The sequence below is a fragment of the Myotis myotis genome, unplaced genomic scaffold (assembly GCF_014108235.1).
Source record: "Myotis myotis isolate mMyoMyo1 unplaced genomic scaffold, mMyoMyo1.p scaffold_m19_p_9, whole genome shotgun sequence".
NCBI lineage: Eukaryota > Metazoa > Chordata > Mammalia > Chiroptera > Vespertilionidae > Myotis > Myotis myotis.
Window position 1 is genome coordinate 72,409,683 of NW_023416401.1, and position 24,061 is coordinate 72,433,743.

General features: G+C 37.0%; 1 protein-coding gene across 3 annotated transcripts in view; it reads right to left on the reverse strand.

Annotated features, from left to right (window-relative positions):
• Positions 1-24,061, reverse strand: part of ESF1 (ESF1 nucleolar pre-rRNA processing protein homolog) — a 62,807-nt gene that overhangs the window by 23,915 nt on the left and 14,831 nt on the right. For all 3 annotated transcript variants that reach the window (XM_036322044.1, XM_036322042.1, XM_036322045.1), the window contains exons 7-9: positions 23,313-23,427; positions 21,667-21,814; positions 13,869-14,030 (exon numbers count right to left, since the gene is read on the reverse strand). In XM_036322044.1, coding sequence (XP_036177937.1) covers positions 13,869-14,030; positions 21,667-21,814; positions 23,313-23,427 — 425 coding nt within the window. The remainder of the gene's footprint in view (positions 1-13,868; positions 14,031-21,666; positions 21,815-23,312; positions 23,428-24,061) is intronic.

The following is a 24,061-nucleotide window of genomic DNA, read 5'->3' on the forward strand; positions in this document are numbered from 1 at the left end:
ACCAAGTGGAAGGAAGTCAGTCCTGCAGGAGTTGTCTTGGCAACGGCTGCTCCCTCCCCCCAGCTGTTTCCCGGAGCTGTTTCCTGTAAGGGCGGGGTTTGAGGCAGGAACCCGCCCTGGGAGCATGGAGGCATTATCTTTATAAAGTGTGCCTCACCAGCACAGCCAAGGGTGAACCTGAGTGGGGGCGGTTGAAAGGCTTAGAAAAGACAGACAAGAGAATGAAGCCGAGTCTCGGTGGGACGCTGCTTCTCTGAGAGACAGCGACCACGCCCACAGCCATGCTTTTATTTTATAGCAGATGCTACGAGGCAAAGTAAGGGCATGATCAAGATGTTTACAACATTCTCCTGGGTTTCAATCCTACTCAACTACATGCACCTGAACTCTATCAAGTCCACATCACTCAGGCACGTGGGGCCACGTGTTCAAACCATAGGTTCAAGCTTACAACTACAGCTGTTGGCTATAATTGTGCTGGGAGGGCGCTGCCCTCCAAGTTGAGACTTGCATGTGGCAATGAGAGGACTGTGCCCTCTCATCAGTTCAAGGCTTGAACCTGTCCAAAACACTGTAGCGGCTCCCCACAATAAAGTTTTAATTCTATTTCTTTGTTACTAATGTTGTGGCCCCACCCCATAATCAAGAAACAATTTCCAAAGGATGAGGCCCAGGAATCAGGATTATAAAAAGGTGATTCTAATATGCAGCCAAGGTTGAAAACCACTGCTATAGATAATATTAAAAATATATATCTAAACGTGCAATTCTTTGTCCAAAAAAATGAGCATGTTCAAAAATTAAATGAAGAAAATTTGGATATACTCGGAGATTTTCACAAATATTTGAGTGATGATTCCATTGATTCCACAGATGATGCTGAAAAGGAAAATTTTCCCATCGAATTTCTTAATACTCCTTCAGGAATGCCAGGTCATAAATTAAAATTGAAAGTGGGTGCAATCATCATGCTATTGAGAAATCTCAATAGTAAATGGGGTCTTTGTAATGGTACCAGATTTATTATCAAAAGATTACGACCTAACATTATCAAAGCTGATGTATTAACAGGATCTGCAGAGGGAGAGGCTGTTCTGATTCGAAGAATTAATTTGTCCCCATCTGACACTGGCCTACCATTTAAATAGATTCGACAACGGTTTCCCGTGATGCCAGCATTTGTGATGACTATTAATAAATCACAAGGACAAACTCTAGACAAAGTAGGCATATTCCTACCTGAACCCATTTTTGCACATGGTCAGTTATATGTTGCTTTCTCTCGATTTGAAGAGCATGTGATGTTACAGTTAAAGCTCTAAGTACTTCATCACAAGGGAAATTAGTCAAGCACTCTGAAAGTGTTTTCACTCTTAATGTGGTGTACAGGGAGATATTAGAATAAGTTGAATCACTTTATCAGTCATTGTTTGCATCACTGTTGTTTTTATATCATGTTTTTGTTGTTTTCATATCATATTGTGGTCGTTTTTATATCATGCCTCTGTTGTTGTTATATCCTTTTGTTACTGTTTATTTATTAAAATTTATATATTATTTTCATATACATTTTACTAATTTCCTTTAATCTCTCACACTTCTATTATAGAGAAAGTGCAAATAGCAATATTAAAATATCTCTGCTAATTAATTCCCTTTTTAAAAAAATATATTTTATTGATTTTTTACAGAGAGGAAGGTAGAGGGATAGAGAGTTAGAAACATCGATGAGAGAGAAACATCGATCAGCTGCCTCCTGCACACTCCCCACACACTCCCCACTGGGGATGTGCCTGCAACCAAGGTACAATGCCCTTGACCGGAATCAAACCTGGGACCCTTGAGTCCGCAGGCCGATGCTCTATCCACTGAGTCAAACCGGTTAGGACAATTAATTCCCTTTTAATGTGCATGAATTTCGTGCACTGGGCTACTAGTATAATATAATCAACTGTATACCTGTAGAAGAGAATGTGTAAAAAAGAATGTTTTATATAGCTAAAACATAAAAGCGACCCATCAATGGCTGGGTTGATAAGCAAAATATGGCATATAAACAATGGAATATTATTCAGCCTTAAAAAGGCAATTCTGACACGCTATAGCATGGATGAACCTTGAGGACATTTTGGTAACTGAAATAAGCCAGTCACCAAATGACACTGTAAAATACCACTTACATGAGGTACAAAATCACAGAGGCAGAAAGAAGAATGGTGATAGCATGAGCTGGAGGAATGGAAAATGAAGAGTTATTATTTAATGGATGCAGTTTTGCAAAGATTCAGTTTTGCAAAGATGAAAAGAATTCTAGAGATGGATGGATGGTGGTGATGGTTGACCAACAATATGAATATACTGAATACTGTACACTAAAAATGGTTAAGATGGTAAATCTTAGGTGTATGCTAATACAATGAAAAAAATTAGAGAAAAATGAATGTGTTAAGATAGTAAATTTGAGATGATAAGACTTTCCAGTTTGGGGAAAAAAACAACAGCAATAATGAAACTGCTGAAAGTTAAGTAGGCTGACTGAATTCTGTCACAATAACATATGGAACAAGTGTGAGAAAAATGACAATTTGCTAGTCAGGCAGTTAGTATATAGAATAACGACACAGAATAACCTCAAATAGAATAGGCAAAATTTCTGCTTTCAAGACAAAAGAATTCACAACTTAAAACAAATCAGCACAGCTGTGGGCTATGGGAAACAATACATGAAACAATCTCTCTTCTTAAACTGACTTCAGGCAGATTGTAAATCTATGGCAAAGTAAAAAAGCACTACTGTCTGGAAATAGTGGCAACAGATGCAAACAATACAACTGATGTGATACATGTGCAGAGAAGGCAGGACAGGACCATTCGAACAGAATCATCCTAGATGCCTCAACCCGGAATCTCTTATCGATTTACATATTTAATTTGGATCCTAAAACAGCAGACCAATTAACCTGAAACTTCCTAAGTATGGAAGTGTTAAGACTTTTTGAAACGACTACTAATATAAAGATATCCTGTTTTTTCTTTAGATCTTTAAAAAAAGCTTCTTGGAAAAACTTGTTTTAAATGAAATCTTAGTATTAATGAGAATATAATCTTTAAAATAATCCAGGAAATTCTGAGAAATTTACTGGCACGGAGGAAATGTGCCAGCAGCATTTTTAGATAGCCCTAGCTGCTTCCAGTATTTTAGTACACATTCCACAAGTGATTAAAAAACATTTATTTTGCATAGTAAAATTTCAGCTTGTTACATTACAAAGTCCTTATAGTTAACATGTTTAAAGATGATTCAAGGAAAGAGGGAAAACCTAAGTTTTAAAATTCTAGCCACTTAACTAGCTGTGTACAAGTTATGATAGGGCACTGTAAACTGGTTTCCTCTCCATCATCAAATTGCAAATTCTTCTAGATTATTTTAAGTTCAGGTTTTCCATTTAATGCTTTTCTCTACATTCAACTCAAAATTTTAAACATCTGGTTATTTCAAAAGTTCTGACCAAAAAAACATTTTTGTGAATATATTTCAAATAATGGATACATTGGCAATAAATGGAAATAGAGATATAGCCAAAAGTAAATAGTGAACAGGTTTTGAGATGTTTGAAATTAAAATGTTTAAAACTGCCCTAGCCAGTTTGGCTCAGTGGATAGAGCGTCGGCCTGGGGATTGAAGAGTCCCAGGTTCTTTTCCAATCAAGGGCATGTACCTTGGTTGCAGGCACATCCCCATTAGGGGGTGTGCAGGAGGCAGCTGATTGATGCTTCTATCTCATCGATGTTTCTAACTCTCTATCACTCTCCCTTCCTCTCTGGAAAAAATCAATAAAATATATTTTAAAAAATGTTTAAAACTGGGCTGCCTAGAAAAATGAATGCACAATTGATTCAAAAATATTTTATTTCTGAATACAATGGCCACAGATACATGTCATTGATGTCTGTGTTTAAGCTTCCCAGTGAGACACTGGACAGAGAAATGGAGAAGGAATAAAGGAGGGGAAAAGGATGGACAAAGCATAAGAGCAGACACCAGAATAAAAATAGAATTACAACTATAAAGAGTGGAGGAAAGAGTAAGTAAATAGAGCAAGGAACAGCTGCACCCCCACTTCCTGCCTCAACTAGTGGGAGCCAAGAAAGCACTCCTCTTGCGGAGTGAGACAAGAAACCTCGCTTCCAGGCCTCCTTTGACTGAGTAAGTATCCACAGCACTGGGTGTTGCTGACAAGATCTCTCCAAAGACCATCAGTACCAATTTCATTATGCCCTTTATCCATATTTAATGTGTCACCAGAAGAAGTCTACAACTTCCAAATCATCCCTTCTCCTAAAAATACTGAACATTTTCCACCTTTCCTCAACAATGAAACTTCTACACATTCATCAGTCATAAGCAGTCATTAGTAGCCATTAACAAAATTCTCTATATCCATTTGCCTGCTAATTTGAGTCTCACTGAAACCTGGTTCTCTTCTGGGGACACTGCTTCTCCTGTACCCCTTTAAGGTGGTGAATTTTTCTCTCCCATAGTCTGTCCTTGGCTACTCACTGCCAACTCCAGTTCACTTGCTGGCCCTCCTCCCCAAAGCCCGCAATTTTGAACATCATGTAGAAGATTATACCACTTTCTATCCTTCTTTATTGTAGATATCATTTACTGAAGTGCTAAGCTTTGGCTCATTGCTTGCTCTCTCCAATACTAACCCTGTCATAATTCTTGGTGATTTCAATATATACACAGATGACCCTTCCAACACTCTGGGCCTCACAGCACTGACTTACTTTATTCTATACTCACCTCATCCTCAGAAACTCACTCTTGGAATCATAACTAGAACATGTCATTACCAAAAATTGCAATCTCACCATAATCTTCATTTGTATCCTACTCTTCAACCACTATTCTCCAATCTTTCTATTTTATTCTCTCTCATACCCCAAGGCTAACAATTCTTCTAGGGATTTGCAATCCATCAATCCTCTCACTTTCCCCCCATACCTCGCCTCAGCATACCCTCATTTCCCTCCTAACCCAACACAGATACGATGGTCCATCATTACAATCACTCCCTTGTCCTCAACTGCCTTGCCCCACTCTTGCTTGGTCATACTTGGTTGACAAAACTTCTAGTCTGGCTTAATCCAACTCTCTCCTTACTCCATGCTTGTATTACCCCAGCAATGTGGCCAAAGAAAAGATAAATATGTTGATTCATCTTACTTTACATGACCATGAATTTCAAGTGCACCCTTATTGCTCTTCAGCAATACTATGAATTTTCCCTCTTTGCCACTCTCTTAGACAATTATCTACTTTTTTCAAATCCTTTCCTCCTCCTTTATCCCTACTGTCAGCTGGTGATCTTACTTCTTATTTCACTAACAAAATACAAGTAAGAGTACCACAAGCTCCCGCCATCATTTCTCCCCATTGCCCTCTGTGACCACATTATCTGCCTTCTCTCCTGTTACAATGGATGAAATGTCCATGCACATCTACTGAAGGCCAATTCCTCCACCTGTGCAAAAATATTTCAACTCCCTTTGCCTACTTCAGAATGCAGTTCTCTGCATCATTTCCTGCCCTGTCTCTGGTGGATCATTCCCAAAGCATACAGCATGCCATTATTTTCCCCATATTAAAGAAAAATGCTCTCTTGATCTCTCTTTCCCCTCCAGCTTCCTTCCTATTCCTCTGTGATCCATTATAGAAAAACTCAAGATCTGTCAATCTATGAGTCTATAGTAACTTAAAGAGAGTGGGAAGAAAGCTCCATTAGCTAGAGGAAGCTCTACCAGCACTAGTTAGAAATGCTAGCTAATAAATGTAGAAGGAATGATAGAAGTAGAAAATCAGCATTTTGCAACCAACAATGTAATAGTCAAGCAGATCACCAATGAAGACTAACCAGGTAAAATGTTGGGAAACAGAATATTCACACACCCCACATCATTACAAAGGGAAAAAATGTGCCTTTACAATGGAAAAATCAGCCCAACACTACCTTAATGGAATGAGCAGAGTTAACAGCACAAATAATGGGATAATGAACTTTAAATGCCTCCTGATATGATGCAATGGGACGTATACAACATCATTTGTGGAGAATTCTTGCCAAAAAGTTTCTACATGAATTATGAGGTAACAATTAGAGAAATCCAGATTGTTGGGTATTCTGTAAGCCAACTACTGTAGATATTTTAGAAGTGAGTGATCCTGCATCAGGAATTATAAAAAATACTGTTGGAATGAGTGAGAAATCTGACTTACCAATGTTAAATTATCTTAGTGTGGTAAGGGCACTGTGTTCATGTAGAAGAATGTCTTTGTTTTTGGAAGTTACACACTGAAGTATTTTTTTAAGGGGTGTAGTGTCATACCTACAGCTTTCTAATAGTAGTCAAATATCTTAGAAAAAGGACTTATCTGTACTGGCTGTCTCCGATTTCACTCCTCATTCTCTCTTGATCCCATACCAATCTCATCCTCCCCATTCCACCAAACTGTTCAATATCATTGATGATCTATATGTATTGCTAAATCCAATAGTCATTCTTAGCGTGTATATTATTGACGCTTTTCTCATTGAAATGCTGTCTTCACTTGGCTGTCTAGATACCCCGCAACCCTAAATTCCTTCCTGCATTTCTGGTAATTTCTTCCCAGTTACCTTATAATGAAATGGTCCCTGTTCACTTCCTCAACCTCGAAATGCTGGAATGCTGCAGGGATCTGGTTTTGAACCTTTTTTTCCCCCTTCCTATAACCACTCCCTTGGTGTTCTTCACTTTCAGAGACCTATATAATAAGGATTCCCAAATTTCTATCTCCAACCCTGACCTCTCTGGCTCTGATCTCTTCCCTGAACTCTAAATAGGTATCTTAAACTTAACATGTGACCAAAAGAAAACTTTTGAGGTTTCCTTGCAAACCCACAATCTTCATTATCTCAGGATTGCAACAGCCTCTTGACTGATCTCCCCAACTTTGTCCTTGCCTCCTACTTAGATTTATTCTCAAGGTAGCAGCCAGAGTGATACTGTTAAGAATACGTATATCTATATGAGATGATAGATGCTCACTAAACTTACTGTAGTAATCACATCATACTATAGTAAGTAGAACCATTATGCTGTACAACTTAAACTCATACAGTGATGTATGTAAATTACATCTCAATAAAACTGGAAAAAAAAAAAAAAAAAAAAGCCTGGGCCAGGTGGAGCATCATCCCATACATCAAAGGGTTGTGGGTTTGATTCCAAGTCAGGGCACATACCTAGGTTGGAGGTTTGATTCTGATTGGGGCACATACAAGAGACAACCAAACGATGTTTCTCTCTCATATCGATGTTCTATCTCTCTCCCTTCCTCTTTCTCTAAAAATCAATTTAAGCCGAAACCGGTTTGGCTCAGTGGATAGAGCGTCGGCCTGCGGACTGAAGGGTCCCAGGTTCGATTCCGGTGAAGGGCATGTACCAGGGTTGCGGGCACATCCCCAGTAGGAGATGTGCAGGAGGCAGCTGATCGATGTTTCTCTCTCATCGATGTTTCTAACTCTCTATCTCTCTCCCTTCCTCTCTGTAAAAAATCAATAAAATATATTTTTTTAAAAAAATAAATAAATAAAAAAAAATCAATTTAAAAAGATACATATCATCAAGGATTAAAGAAAAAAACACACCAATATATCCTCAGGTGAGGATTAAAAAAAGAGTCAGATCTTCTCACTTGCCAGCTGAGACACCCCAACAGCTTTGCATCCCACTCACAGAACAAATTTGAACCCTTAAAATGGCCCTTAAAGGTCTTCATGATCTGGCCCCATGTTAGCTCTATGACCTCATCGATCGTTCTCAACTTTACTCACTCCAGTCATACTGTTCTCTTTGCTATTCTTCAAACATGGTAAGCAAGCTACAGTTTCAAGGACACTCACTTGCTATTTCCTCTGCTCACACACTTTTCTCTGCAGGGCTCACTCCCTGACCTCTACTTCCTTTCTTCTTTGCTCAAGTATTTTTCTTATGAGAGACTCATGTCCTCCTCTTCACCAGAATATAGGGTTTATGAGGTCAAGGATTTGTATGTTTTGTTCACATGTTATCTAGAATAGTTCCTGGCATATAGTCGGTACTCAATAAATATTTAAAGTTGGGATACTGAAGAATGTTGAATAGAAAAAAGACCAGCTATCTTTTTCACCAGTGTGTATTAAATCAGAAAAAGGAGGTTGTTTTTTTTCATATCTAATCTCTTTTAAGATTATAAACAAAGAAATGTTATTATTTGTTCATATTCTGGATATACAGCTTTCACTATCTATAACAAAAAATTATTACATACATTAATTGAACTTATAATATAGGGGAGGTTATTTAGTATATGAGATAAAACTGATTAAGCTTCATTTATATGTAAACTAGGGGCTCACTGAATGAAAATCATGCACTCCGGGGGGGAGGGGGAGGAGTAGGGGGGTCCCTCAGCCCGGCCTGTGCCTTCTCACAGTCCAAGAGCCCTCGAGGGATGTCCGACTGATGGCTTAGGCCTGTTCCCAGTCAGTTGGCCATCCTTAGCACTGCTGTGGAGGTGCGAGAGGCTCCCGCCACCACCACTGCGCTCGCCAGCCTTGAGCCTGGCTTCTGGCTGAGCAGCACTCCCCCTGTGAGAGTGCACTGACCACCAGGGGCAGCTGCATTGAGCGTCTGCCCCCTGGTGGTGAGTGCGTGTCATAGTGACCAGTCTTTTAGCCATTCAGTTGATTTGCATATTAGCCTTTTATTATATAGGATTACAAATTCCCTAATGAGGCACATCACTGATTAAGGCCCATTATGCTAATTGCATGCATCACCTTCTCTACTCATCAAAGTGAGTCAGGATACCTTTTTAACAATACATTGAGATGAAAAATATTACTCTGCATTAAAATAATGAATTACACTTTCTTTAAAAATCTTATAATTCAACATTATTACTTTTTTACAATCCCAATTAATAAGGTTGTATTATCACATTTTCATAACTAGACTATCAAGAGAAAGAGTGCTGTACTTCATTCTGGTTGTTACACCCATATACCTGTTATCTGCCTCCCTTAATATTTACCCTTAAGGAATGAAACTCCTGATGTTACTATACTTGTATAGCCTAATGTAAAACGATAGGCTATATAACTATAAGGCCCTCACTAGGGGTGAGTTAAATGTTTGAGCAAATATAGCAGGCTAATTTTTTAGTTGATAATTTTGAATGGCCCATAAATGATGTTATAACAATATCCAAATGGCCCTGGGCAGAAAAAAAGGTTCCCCAACCCTGGTTAAACTATAATTCCTCTTAAAAACCAAACCAACAAACCATATTCCAGCAAGTGTTAGTGATTAAGAGTACTTATTTTTCTGAAGAGTTTAATATTTTGGAAATTCAAGCTGCAGAAAAATCAATAAATGATATAGTGTAATCTCACGCTGACATCGTGTGACTTACTGAAATGTAACATCACAAAAAAGTCGTGAGGTTCAGGGTAATTATGGTATTACCGGGAACATGTATTTCTTAAGATATAATTCCAACAAAATATACATATGATGTGAACAATACTCTGTAGCTTATAAGGTACATTTATAAATACTCAAATTAAGAAAGGTATTATTAGTCCCATTTTCCAAATAAGTAAACTGAAGTTCTGCAAGATTAGCTCATTTATCTCAACTAACAAGTCTAATAAGTAAAAAACCCTTTACATTCACAAACACAGATGCATGTAAGTACATGCCAAGGACTCACAGGTAACAATAAAACCCTATATGGCGCCTTCAAAAATATTACAGTTAGCTCAGGCTGGTATGGCTCAATTGGTTGGAGCATCATACTGTACACCAAAAGGCTGGGGAGGCTGGGGTTTAATCCCTGGTCAGGGCCCATACTTGGGTTGCAGGTTCAATTTCTGGTATGAGAGGCGAGAGTTCGATGTTTCTCACATCGACTTCTCCCTCCCTCCCCCTCCCCTCCTTTCCTTTCCCTATCTCTAAAATCAATGGGCATGTCCTTGGGTCCAAGGATTAAAAAAAACACACCAAGTATTCCAGTTAAAGACTTAAAAATGCAGTGTACAGCAGAATATCAATTTTCCTCCACTCACCTAACAGTAAAAAATATATACACAATGTTGATGACAATTCCATGGAATTGGCACTTTTATTCATTGTTGAAGGCTTTATAAACTGGTACACTCCAATTCTATTTCTGGGAAGGTATCCTATGAAAATACTTCAAAATACGGAAAAGGCTATAGATTATTTATAACATCTTAGATGCTTGGCATCTGAGATTTAAAATTTGAGTTTTGACACTGGTAGTTTTAACAGCTTGTGAGAGAACCGCAGGTTGATCCACAGCATATGCAAAGTTGCTATGTGAGCGAGAAAGTCACGTAACTAACTAGTAAGTGAGCCTGACTGCCAGCATTAGCTTCTCTTTGTGGTCTCTACTAGTTCTCCAAGCAGAGACATTTTTAAAACGGGGGAGAAAAAGAAAAGCGTCTTTGTTAAAAAATTGTTTTTAAAAGTAAAAATCCCTAAAATAGTAAGCCAATTATTTGGCTGGTAATGAAAGTGAAGAGATCTAAGAAAGTACTGATATTTGTGGGTTTGGAATTGGTAATGGCCTTAGGTTACATTTCTTTTTAATGCCATAATTCTACTGTAGTGAAAGGTTAGAAATATGATTAAATATTCAACAATAGAGAAATGACCAATTAAACCACAACCTATCTAATCACTCAGTGGCTGAATCAGGGTAATGGAATTATAGATAATGTTTTTTACATTTCAAAACATTTTATATGACATTAAATAGAAGAGGGAACAGCTATTAATTCATCTCACGAGGTCAGCATTATCCTGATATCAAAAACTAACAACTTTATAAGAAATGAAAACTGCAGGCAAATATTCCTCATTAACACAGGTGTAAAATCGTTAACAAAATATTACTAAACTGAGTCTAGAAATATATACATCATGACCAAGGGAGGTTATCCCAGGAAAACTATTGCTTAAATTTTCCAGTTACAGACATAAGTGTAAATATACTTTTTGGTATTTGTACTACATAACAATGTTAATAAAGACAAAGGCTAGATCCGGTTCATTCAATTTAACTCTGAAATATTGCTATAAAACTTCTTAATCAAGTTAATTTTAAATCTTTCTCAGTCAAACAAATACCTCAATTAAAAATCTGTTCATTTAAAATATCTTCAGTCAGTTCAAAGATTAGAATTAAGCTATAATTACAACATACTTTAAAGATAGAATTCAACATTTCTTAGAATAATCAAGTCAAGGCTGTCAAGGAAAACATTTCTTCAGAAACATCCCAAGCAGTATGGTTGCACTGCCTATTGTGAGACTTACTGACAAAGAGTGCTCAACCCCTTAGAGCAGACTTTGTGCTCTTTTGCTGGATAATTCTAAAAATATAGAGAATTCCTCTTTATATTAGTTTGAAATCTACTTTCCTTCAACTTTTACCCATTGGCAAAAATAATGACTTCTGAGATAAAAAGGGAGATTAAATCTCCATTTACATAATCATCCCTCAATCACTTGAAAATAACTACTAAGTCACTTTTTGGGCTTTTCTTATTCAGGCTAATTTAACTGAATTCTCTCAACCATTGTTCATGTGATAATGGGGTTACAAAACAGCACCACTTTCCTACAGGACTATGCAGGAGACATGTCCATTCTAATATTTTTACTACAATAGTCACTCAATTCTCAAACATTAAAACATATGCTTTTTTCCCCCAAATAAAAAGAACCCATGCATTCTCAATGCAAAAATATACTAGCTGTAAGAAACAGAAAAAACTGAATATAGAATATTTAATTTTAAGAAATAGTGTTATTGGTTAGTATTCGTCCATCTAGAGCAGTGGTTCTCAACCTTCCTAATGCCGCAACTCTTTAATACAGTTCCTCATGTGGTGACCCCAATTTCAGTTACAAATTGAACATAATTAAAGCATAGTGATTAATCACAAAAACAATATGTAATTATATATGTGTTTTCTGATGGTCTTAGGCGACCCCTGTGAAAGGGTCGTTCGACCCCCAAAGGGGTCGTGACCCACAGGTTGAGAACCACTGATCTAGAGGCTGAAAGAGCTGAATCCTTGTCTAAAATTATACCTAGCTTTAAAAGATAAACTTTTGGCTCCTTCAACTTTCAACAATATGTTCTGTTATTGACTAAAATATTGCTCTACTATTTTTTTTTCTCTACCCTGTGTTCTAACTACTGGTAAAACAGTATGGGGTCAGTGAGTTATGGCCTTCTGAAAATTAATGGGAGTGTGAATGGAGACAAGGGAGGGACACTTTCTAACTAATTAGAATTATCTTAGGTTTTCATTTAATAAAGAGAGCATCTCATTTTGCAAAAACAAAGTTTAATTCAAAATATTTTTAAGGCACATGATGAGAAACCCAGGCCATTAAAATTTTAAATAAAACTAGTCATTCTTTGAAATGTGAATAATTACTTCTTAATTTATAATTAGGATTTTGAAATACACTTTTTTTTTTTTTTTTTTTTTAACATATAGGATTGGGTAAGAGATGCAAATATCTGCCCACAATCTCAATCAGACTTTAGCTTTTGGGGTCTGGCCTGAGAAATTGGAACAGAAGTAGAAAAATAAGCTCCAAAGAGCTTCCGCTTGAGAGAAATGTCGTCCACAAGGGACTCTGAACTCAAGCCTGAACTTTTCCAATGCTTCCTTCTATCTCAAGTCCCTGAGAAACTGGAGGTGGGTCGGTAAGGAGGGGGGCAATAGTAAATCCTTCTCTACTGGAGAGGGTGGGAGTAACAAGTTATACTTGTTGAAAAAAAAAAAAAAGAAGATATACATGTATGTAAAAAGCAGTAACATGCAAAATCAACATTGCTTGCAAAGGTACATGCTGATTTGCCCAGGATTGTTGAAAAGCTGTATACACTAGAAAATAATCCTCTTTTATCCTAGCTTTTGTCTTTGTTTAGCTGACATGATTTTAATTAGTACTGTACTACTCTAAAAAAAGTTGAACGGTTCAGGCAGTTATACAAATCACTTACTATGCCATACTTTTTTGACTATTCACAGCAAATCTGAGATGGAAAACTAAGTATTACATATTTTGTATTAGTGAAACCTAAACTAATTAATTGAGGTCTAGTGGGGTTATGGGTGAAGAGTCCACTTATGAATTACATATTTTGAAAAAAGTTTAATGACTTTATTTATTAAAAATATTTTTTATTGATTTCAAAGGGGAAGGGAGAGATAGAAACATCAATGATGAGAATCATTGATAGGCTGCCTCCCGCAAACCCCCTACTGGGCATTGAGCCCACAACTCAGTCATGTGCCCTTGACTGGAATCGAACCCGGGACCCTTCAGTCCACAGGAGAACACTCTATCCACTGAGCCAAACCAGCTAGGGCAAAGTTTAATGACTTCAGAACACAAGGTACCTGGATTCAAGTTTCTATATCCTGAGAATACTGGAATCAAACCTAGGAAGGTTTACTTTCATAAATAAACAGGAATAATTTGAAGTTAGTAAAATCAAAATAAGTTGGCAAGAGTCAAAACACTAAGTCCTAAGTAATTAAGAATTAAATTATGTATGCAAATGCCATGTTAACTTCCTCCCCAAAACATTCCTAAAAAATAAGATTTTTAAAATTTATGCTTCCAAAGAGGAGTTAATCTTTTTCTCTGTGACATCTAAAATGCACTCAACATCCTAAAAGGAATAAAAACAAGTCAACATTTAGTTAGTATCTAATTCTTACCTGGAACCCACTTAATTTCCATTTCCATATCATTTTCTTTTCTTTTCTTTTCTTTTTCTTGAATAACTTGCAAGAGTTGCCTATATTTAGCAATTTGTTCTTCATCATCTTTCTGATGTTTTTTTGTTTTCCCATCTTCTTCTACATTGACTTCAGCATCACCTAACAAAAAAAAAATCAATTTCATTTAATATCTACATCTCTCTATATAAAAGCCTAAGCAACGGTTATGACCAGACAACTGGATGACCAGCCGGTAGCTATGACGGGTTCTGGCCACCAGGGGGCAGACGCTCAATGCAGGAGCTGCCCCTGGTGATCAGTGCGCTCCCACAGCCAATCTCCCATGGCCAGCCAACCCCCACGGGCCCTCCCCCTGGCCGGCCCTGATCGGGAATGGTTGAGATGGCCCCCATCGGCCCTGGTCACCTGCCAGGCCGAGGGACCCCACCCATGCATGAATTCGTGCACTGGGCCTCTAGTACAGAAGTAATTCACACCTAACTCCAGACATACTGTAATAATAGAATATCAAAACTAGACAAACTTCTTTTTTTTTCTTTATAGATTCAGAGAGAGGAAAGGAGAGGAAGAGAGATAGAAACATCAATAATGAGAGAGAACCATTGATGGGCTGCCTCCTGCAAGCCCCCTACTGGGGATTGAGCCCACAACCCGGGCATGTGCCCTGAGGGAATTGAACCAGGACTTCCTGGTACATGGGTTGATGCTCAAGCACTGAGCTACACCAGCCATGACAGACTTAACCTTCTTAATATTAAATGAATTGAATTAAAAACTTATGTCTTATTTATAATAAAAATATGTTGCAATATAAGTTAGTACTGTCATAGCACTTGGGAATATCACTTTTTATTAAAATTCATATCTAAAAATAATTCTGTAGTCATGTAACATCCTTAAATTTATGTTCCCTATAAGCAAAACAACAGGGATGGCATTTTATCCTTCTTTTATGTTCTCCACCATCCACCAAAATGTTATGGTCAATAAAAGAAGGCTAAATATTTTTGGGATACATTTGATACATGGACTTAGCTGTGCAGGCTGAAGAGACAAATAAAGTTGCTTATAATCCAAAACAAAGAATAATGAGTCCTTTCGATTTGATGGTGAGCAAGTATGATGATTCTCAGGATCTCATTAATACATTAACAAAAATGAATGTTAGAAGTTTACTCAATTTCCCTATGTGGAAAAAACATTCACATTTCCATTTCCCAATTTTATAAAAATAATTAGAATACAAAGGAACAGTATAAAACTCGTGGGTAACAAATACCAAAGAAAACCAATACGTGAAAAGTTTGTTTGCTCTATATTTCCACTGTAATTCTCCAAGGCAAAACCATAAATTAAGAACCTGGGTTTTAATGCAAAACATACAGACTTACTGAATGGACTAAATGTCCCAGTAAAGAAAAATTTAGAAGTAGCAAAAAGAAGACCCTCTTTTCTATGAGCTATGACTAAATTGTAACTAAAAATGTCTGACATTACTAAGCATTTAGCTGTGAAACATCAATGTCAATATACTGTCCTTACATCTTTAAAAAGGTGATATGGAAAAAAGATTGGTTAAGTAAATGTTTTTACAGTTTTTTTTCTCTAAATGAATAAAAAATAGTCCAGGACATTCTTTCCATCCTATCACACTTTTACATTTTCACTCAAACAGCTGAAATTCATTTTTTTCCTGTTTGTGCTTTGTGCCACAATAATAATGTTGGATTGAATTCTGTCATGTATCCCGTAATTCAATGGATAAAACATCAGGAACACATTAACAAAATGGCAATGTATTTCTTTCTATTAAAAGCTTACTTCTGAAAACATAATTAGAAGCAAGCTCCTTCCAGGTTGAAATTTTAGTGGTAAGTCTCTGATGGCCTACTTTAAATTGATTTTTTCCAGTACTAAAATTTACTTTCTGAAGCCCTAGAATGTGGGATAATTCATGTAGGTCTGTTTTTCCCCAATTCAAGGACAATACTTTGTGAAAGCCTTAATACTATATAATGAGTGAACAAATTAATTGTAACAGTAAGAAGCCCTCCTATGATCTCTTATAAACAACACCAGGAACATCTAATAACTCTAAGGCATTCAAATATACTATTGTATCTAACAGAGGTACTAAATTACAGATTCAAGTAAGCTTGCAATCAATTCAAATACTGAAGAAAAATGCATGCTTTAAATAACTTAATGAGTCATATATTTCACACAAAAAGCCATTAATCCTTAAAGTTTTAAAAGTAAAAAATATGACATGAGGTAGTATGCTAAGCACTATATGTATATTATTGCAATCTTTCCAACGATGAGCCAGGCTCTATTATGACTCTCATCTTATAGCTATGGAAAGAAAGGCACAGAGGCTAAGAAAACAAATAGCTTCACTATGTCGTAAAGACAGAACTTGAAACCAGCAGACCCAATCTTATGTAATAAAAAGTCCAGAAGTCAACTAGCTCCACAGTTAACTCAGCAACTCTATGATGTTGTCATAGACTCAGGTTTTCTTTATTTCTCTACAATTTCCCATTCTCAGTGTGCTGGTTTTGTTTTCCAGAAGCTCCAGTCATGGTAAAAGATGGCTACAGAAGTTCTACCTTCACCTCCTAAAATGACAACATCTAGAACAGTGGTTCTCAACCTTCCTAATGCCACGACCCTTTAATACAGTTCCTCATGTTGTGGTGACCCCCAACCATAAAATTATTTTCGTTGCTACTTCATAACTGTAATTTTGCTACTGTTATGAATCGTAATGTAAATATCTGATATGCAGGATGTATTTTCATTGTTACAAATTGAACATAATTAAAGCAAAGTGATTAACCACAAAAACAGTATGTAATTATATATGTGTTTTCAGATGGTCTTAGGCGACCCCTGTGAAAGGGTCGTTCGACCCCCAAAGGGGTTGCGACACACAGGTTGAGAACCGCTGATTTAGAAAAAAGATGAGGCATTCTTTTTGGAGCAAGGAACCAGCTCATGGGTTGGCTGGTGGATCTAAGATGGCTTCACCCATATATCTGGGATCTTGGCAGGGATCTGTGAAAGGGTAGGACTTCTCTCTGTCATCATTCAGCAGTCTAACCTGAGCTTCTTTCTTTACAACGCAGCTGGGTTCCAAGAGGGCAAATGCTTATCAAGCCTCTACTTGCCTCATGCTTGCTAATGCTTTATTTGCCAAAGCAAGTCATACACTAAACCCAGAGTCATTTTGGAAGGGGATTACACAGGTGTTTGAGTACCAGGAGGCGTGGTTCCTTGGAGGTCAAACCATCTTCTACAGTTACAGTATAATTGTCCTCTATGTTGAGTCCACTGGTGATAGGAAGAGTATATCTTCAAGAGATTATAGTATGTATGGTCAGGGACATTTAAGACACAAAGTCTTAAATGTTGGGAAGTAAAATACAACACAGGATTTAAATTTTATATAATAAAATCATAGTATGCAAACTGTCCCCTCGACTGGGAGTCCGTCCAGGAGTTTGACCAGGGGGTGGGCGGCCAGGGGAGGGGAGTACCCGGCTGGCAGCCAGCAGCTACTAGGGACTCTACCAGTGCACAAATTTTGTGCACTAGGCCTCTAGTCCTATACAATAAAAGCCTAATATACTAAGTGTCTGACCGTTAGTTTGACTATTCAACTGTTCGTTATGAAGCGCACTGACCACCAGGGGGCAGATGCACTGACCGGTAGGTTAGCTTGCTTCTGGGGTCCGACCGATCGGGACTGAGCAAGACGGGCTAGACACACCCTGGAGCCCTCCCACAGTCCCTCCCCGGCCCCAATGGGATCCCTCGGCCTGGCCTGCCCCCCCTCTCATAATCCGGGACCTCTTGCGGGATGTCGAAGAGCTGGTTTCAGTCCGATCCCTACAGGCCAGGCCGAGGAACCCTACGAATCCATGCACCGGGCCTCTACTATCTTAATAAGAATATGCTGACAAATTAATGCTTCTTTTCCCACAATACTAGCTGTCCTAATAATAATGTCATTTAAAAAATCTAGTTCAGTTCTCTCAAACCAATCAAAGAAAGCTATTTGAAAAACTTGCACCCAATCTTCACAAGTACACGGAATGTCCTCTTTATTTCTTTATCTCAGAGCTGCTAGTGAAAAACAAAAAAACTATCCAGAATTTTTAGTCAAGTGCTAAATGACCATTTAGGCATACAAATAAAAAGAAAATGTAAATACATTAGCATATCTGGGGGCAGAAAAGACAAAGGACATTTGAAAAAGGAGTTGGCTGTTCTGTGTACACTAGAAATAAAATGAATACTCAATTACTTGGAATGCCAAAGAAATTAACAAGCAACACCCACTCAGACCTTTTAAAAATGTGAAGGCTTTTGTGACCAACATAACTACCATTGTGAATCATATATCTTTTCAATGACTATTAAATACCCAAGCAATTATGCGGTTTTATTAATATGAGATATCTGAACAAAGAAACTCGATTAAATATGATTTTTCATTTCATGCATGGAACACAGTGTAAAAGTAGCACTTTATGAAACACTTAGCAAAATGAAGCAATATCTGCAGTAGGCTAAAAGTATGGTGATAGCCCAATCATAGGATCTTTCTTAAGAAAGTTAATGTTTAAAGGACCTATAATAATCCTAAAAAACACTTTAGGATTTAATTAAATTCACATTTAGGTTATAAAAACAATAGATATGTAAAGGAAAGCTAAAAGGATTAGCTATGAAAAAGTTAAGCTACAAGTAAAATAATATTTATTCCTGCTATTTTAGAACATTTATGTCTTTGTTTCACATTTGTAGTTCTTCAGCACCAAATCTCTTACTCCTAATTTTGCATGATTGGGAATTCTTCTATTAGATAAGATGAAGATGTGAAGAGATCGGGGAGATAGTGTCAACCAAAAACTGCCTAGAAATGACAATCAAGCAACGAAATTTCTAAACAGAGCCTGATCCAGTATAGGGAAAAAGGATGTTTTGAATTTATTTTTAAAAAATGAGTTATTTTAAGCAAACAGCATAAACAATTTTAAAATATACCCTTAATCATTTCAATCATCAAAAAATTTTAAAAATAAAGGTATAATCAGAATTTCTGCTTCCAGTAATGGCGACCTAGGTACTTCAGACCAACCCTTTCACTGAGTATCCAGTTGGATTAAATATTTTAAAAATCTTTTTTAAAACTTCAAAGAGGTTTAAAAAAATCTTAGACCTATTTTAACCTGAGAGCATTTACTGATCCACAAAAGAAACAGCTATGGGACTAAACTAGTTTGGGCAGCCTGGCAGTGCCATGAGGACAAAAGTTAATGACCTTAAAGGAGGTGATTTCAACTAGTACCCCCGCATTAAGCAGGGCCCCAGAGGAATATATCCTCATGGCAAGGGCCAACCAGAAATAAACCCGCCTTCATGAAGGCTTGCATCACCCACAAAATCCAGGGAACTCAAGCCTTAAAATGCAGTGATGTGGCCCCAGAATGACCAGAGTAAATGAAGGTTCTCTTTGATGAGGTACACTCACCTGAAATATCAAATCAGCTCACAAAGTTAACCAGGCACACAAGTAAACAGAACTATCTTGTAACTAGAAATCAGCCCCCAAAGATTTGAAATACTGAAATTAATAAAGACTATAAAACATGCTCACTCTATTTACAGGAATAAAAATGTTAAAAGTATCTACAGTGAGAAGAAAACTATAAAAAGATATTGTTGATTTGAAAAATAGCTAAACAGGACCTTTACAAGTAAAAAATACTATGACCAAAATTAAGAATTCAATGCATAGGTCTCTCAGCATTTTCAACACTGCTGAAAAGAAAATTAGTGAACTGGAAGACAGGTCTAAAGAAAATACCCAGAATGCCACACAGAGAGACAATAGATAAAAATAAAGGAGAGTAGCCCAGCTGGAGTGGCTCAGTGATTGAGCACTAACCAATAACAAGGGGGTCATGGTTAGATTCCTGGTCAGAGCACATTGCCCAGGTTGTGGGCTCAGTCCCCGTGGGGGTGGGGGGAGTATGCAAGAGGCAGTTAATCGATGATTCTCTCTCATCAATGATGTTTCTATCTTTCCCTCTCCCTTCCTCTCTGAAATCAAAAAAATGTGTGTGTGTGTGTGTGTATATTAGAGTAGAAGCATAAAAGTTACAGTGAAAAGATCTACCAAATATTTAATTGGAATCCCAGAGGGAGAGGAAAGAAGAAATATCTCAATAGATAATGGCTAAGAATATTCCAAAACTGATGAAAAATACCACGCCAAAATTCAAGAAATGTCAACAAATTCCACACACAATAAATAAAACCTACTCTTAGTTTACAGTAAAACTGCAGGACAAAAAGAAAGACATTAAAAGCAGTTAAAAAAAAAAATCTAGACAACCTTCAAAAGACTGAAAAAGTTAAGCTGATAGTTGACTTCTCAAAAACAATAATGAAGCTAGAATGCAGTTGCAAAGAGCTGTCCATCTAGAACAGTGGTTCTCAACCTGTGGGTCGCGACCCCTTTGGGGGGATCAAACGACCCTTTCACAGGGGTCGCCTAAGACCATCGGAAAACACATATATAATTACATGTTGTTTTTGTGATTAATCACTATGCTTTAATTATGTTCAATTTGTAACAATGAAATTGGGAGTCACCATTAAAGGGTCGCGGCATTAGGAAGGTTGAGAACCACTGATCTAGAATGTTTTACCAGTGAAAATACCTTTATTGGTAAAAATACAAGTAAAGGCAAAATAAAGACATTTTTAGACTAAAACTCAAGAGAGTTTGACACCAGAAGATACTACTGGAAATTATCAAGGATTTACTTAAGGTGGGCAGAAGAAAAATGATCCCAGACAGAAGTATAAGATTTAGAAAAGAATACAGAGGGGAAAAAAGTGGAGGAAATATGGGTAAATTTAAACAAAGGTAGTATAAAATAGTAATACTAATGTCCTGTGGGAATGAAATAAAAAACAGAATTACAATACACAGGATACCATAAAAGTTGCTTTAAGATTTCTTGTATAATATAGGGCAGTAAAAATATTACCATTAAACTTTTCCAAGTTAGGGATATCAGTCATGATTTCTAGGACAATCACTAAATAAACAAAAACAGTCTACTTTCTAAATCAGTTGAGGAATAGAATGTAAAAAATATTCAATCAATCCAAAAGAAGCTCTTATTTTTAAAAAAGGGGGTAGTAAAGCATTTTACTAATTTATTAAGAGATTGCATAACTATATGAACCATGACAAGTCTACCAACCAAGCTTTTTTGGTTAGGTCAAAAAAACAATTTTTTTAATTTTTACTGTTGAAAGTATTACATATGTCGTCCCCATGCCCCCCCATTGACCTCCTATAGCCCACCCACCCCCACCCCAGGCCTTCACCACCCTACTGTCCCGTGTCCATGGGTTATGCATATATGCACCCAAGTTCTTTGATCTCTTCCCACCTACGCATCCTCGCCCACCTTCCCTCTGAGGTTCGACAGTCTGTTCCATGCTTCTATGTCTATGGATCTATTTTGTTCAAGTTTTAAAGGAAATGTTTAAGGTTAAAGCATTTGCAACCAAGAAAATACTTTTTAATAAAAATTCTGATTACTAAACTTCCTGTTGCAGACAGTTTAAGAATTAGTTTGGTATTCCCTTTTAAGCTACTGCCAAAGATATATTTCCATTCACAAGTCTAGATTAGGCATATAAATGCTTACAAATGTAGACCAGAAGTTTAACAAGTAAGTACCTTGTAGCCCATCTTCTATTTCCTCTTCATCTTCACTAGAGGAAGCTAAATAGGCTTGAAAATCCATGTCCAAAAGCTCTTCCTTTTTAAACTTCCTGTTGAGTGTTGTAATTCTGTCATGATCAGTCTCATCCCAAGTGATCTCCACCTTTCACCAATGAAAAAGAAAAACAAGTAAAAATAAAAATGTCAGCCACCCAAACTTGTTAAAGAATATTTATCATTGCCCTGGCCAGGGAGCTAAATTGGTTAGAACATTGTCCCAATATGCCAAAATTGCAGGGTCAAACCCTGGTCAGGGCACATACAAAAAGCAACCAATGAGTGCAAAAATAGGTAGAACAAGAAATTGATGTTTCTCCACCCCCCCCCCTTTTCTCTTTCTCTCAAATCAATAACAATAAAACAGAGAGAATATTTACCATTAACTTATTACAGGTAGTAAGTTCATTACAGGAACTCATCCATAACATGATGGATCTGGTGACTGATTCCTGTCCTCTATGCAACTCCCATTCCCAGATGGGGTCGTAATGGTTTTATCTTCATCACAGGATGGGTTCTACATCATTATTTTCTTTCCTTAGACTAATCTCCCCAGATCAGTACAACAAAATGGGTACCAATTAACCAAGGAATCTGATCCTTAAAATAGGCTGGCACTGCCTTGGTTCTAACTAGTCACAAGATTCAGAATTATCCCTATTCTGATAATTAAGCTTGAGCTGATGACCACAAAACTACTGCTGGAACTGGGACAGATATAGACAATACAGCCAGACGCTAGTAACTCCAGACTGGCTGACTGGACAGGCTTGCTCTGGTCACATTTTAGTCTTAAAATAACATGACTCTATACTTTATGTGACTTAATTTTTAGTCTTCACTTATTCATAATGGTGGGGTTTTACTAATCAAGGCCACGCAGTGCCCACCACAGCATGCATGACATGCACCTGACAGATACAGAAGCCCCTCTCTCTGCTACCAGCCTGTTCTCAGAGGAGCATGGTGGTTTGCCACAAGAAATGCAGTGGGAAGCCTATATGCCTACTGTGGGGTCCAGCTGTGGATAGAAAGTTAATGGAGGGAAGAGGATAGAGAAGGTATGTAGCAAAACAATAAACTAATTCAACAGGAATCATTTGGCTGTGTGTTATTAAGCATTAATGTGACATCTAGTAGTCCTGAATTATTCTTCTTCAATTATTTTTTACAGTTTTGGATCATATTTGCAGAAAAAAATGTGTTTCTATTTTAAATTTCCACTAGTCTTCTTTTAACTAGCATTTGAGGTAATCTTTACACTACCTTCTTCCCACTATTCCCTAGGATATTAATAACTGACATATTACTTATTAAAGAATCTAGTTGACTAAGAGTGTGTGGGAAAGAAAGAAGAAAAAAAAAAGAAACATTTGCAGGTAATTGACTTGGGCTTAAAAGCATAACAAAAGTATGTAAATAGGTTCAGACAGATGTGGTAGATAAAGATGCAAATACACTTTTGGTCTCATTTCTATTTATACTTGTGCATTAAAAGTTTGAATACTGTCCATTTCTAAAGATGCTATGGTAAATAGTACATGAAGTCTTTTCTTAAAACAATAGAGTCCAGCTACACATTTTTAAAAGTTAAGAAATACCGTTGATGTTCCCATTGCAGCAGATGTGAAATATTTTGGTTTATATGCTGTTAAATCCACTTCTAAGGCTACGTCCTTGGGCTCATCATCAAAAGTAATATCATCTGGTATAAACCTAAGAAACAAAGAGAAAATAAATGTATTTAAACATATGCTACAGTAATAAACAACCAGAGTTTAGAATCTCTTCTAATTAGTTGTAGTTTATACATACATACCATATAAAAATTTCTACAGAACACACATGTAGATGAGGCAAACAAAGTTAGAAATAACCTTGGCACAAAACTTCTGAGATTCATAAGCTATAAATCTGTAATTCTATTAAATTTAAGTGAACTCTGTGTAGGTAGAAACCCTGCATTAGGAGTCAACTAATATGAGTCAGGTGCAAACACACATGGGTCCCTCATGTTTCAAAAAGAACTAGACTCCTGAAAGCACAGTCATTGGCTTGCTACATAATATTTTGAAGATCAAATAGAATTATTAATGGTTAAATGTTCTGAATATAAAGTATCATATACAGGAGGTGTCACTGAAAATAAGGAAAAGCTTAAAGTTAATTCTCCAAGACTAAAAAATCCTAACAATCTTATCTTGCAATTTTTCCTACAAGTAGATAGCCGTTAAATGTAAATAACTGTTATGCAATTCTTAGGCATCAGGCTAAGGAATTGGGAGCTCGGGGGAAGTAGAGTTAAATAATCCATGGTTACAGGATTTAGCTTTTGTAATTTATATAGGAG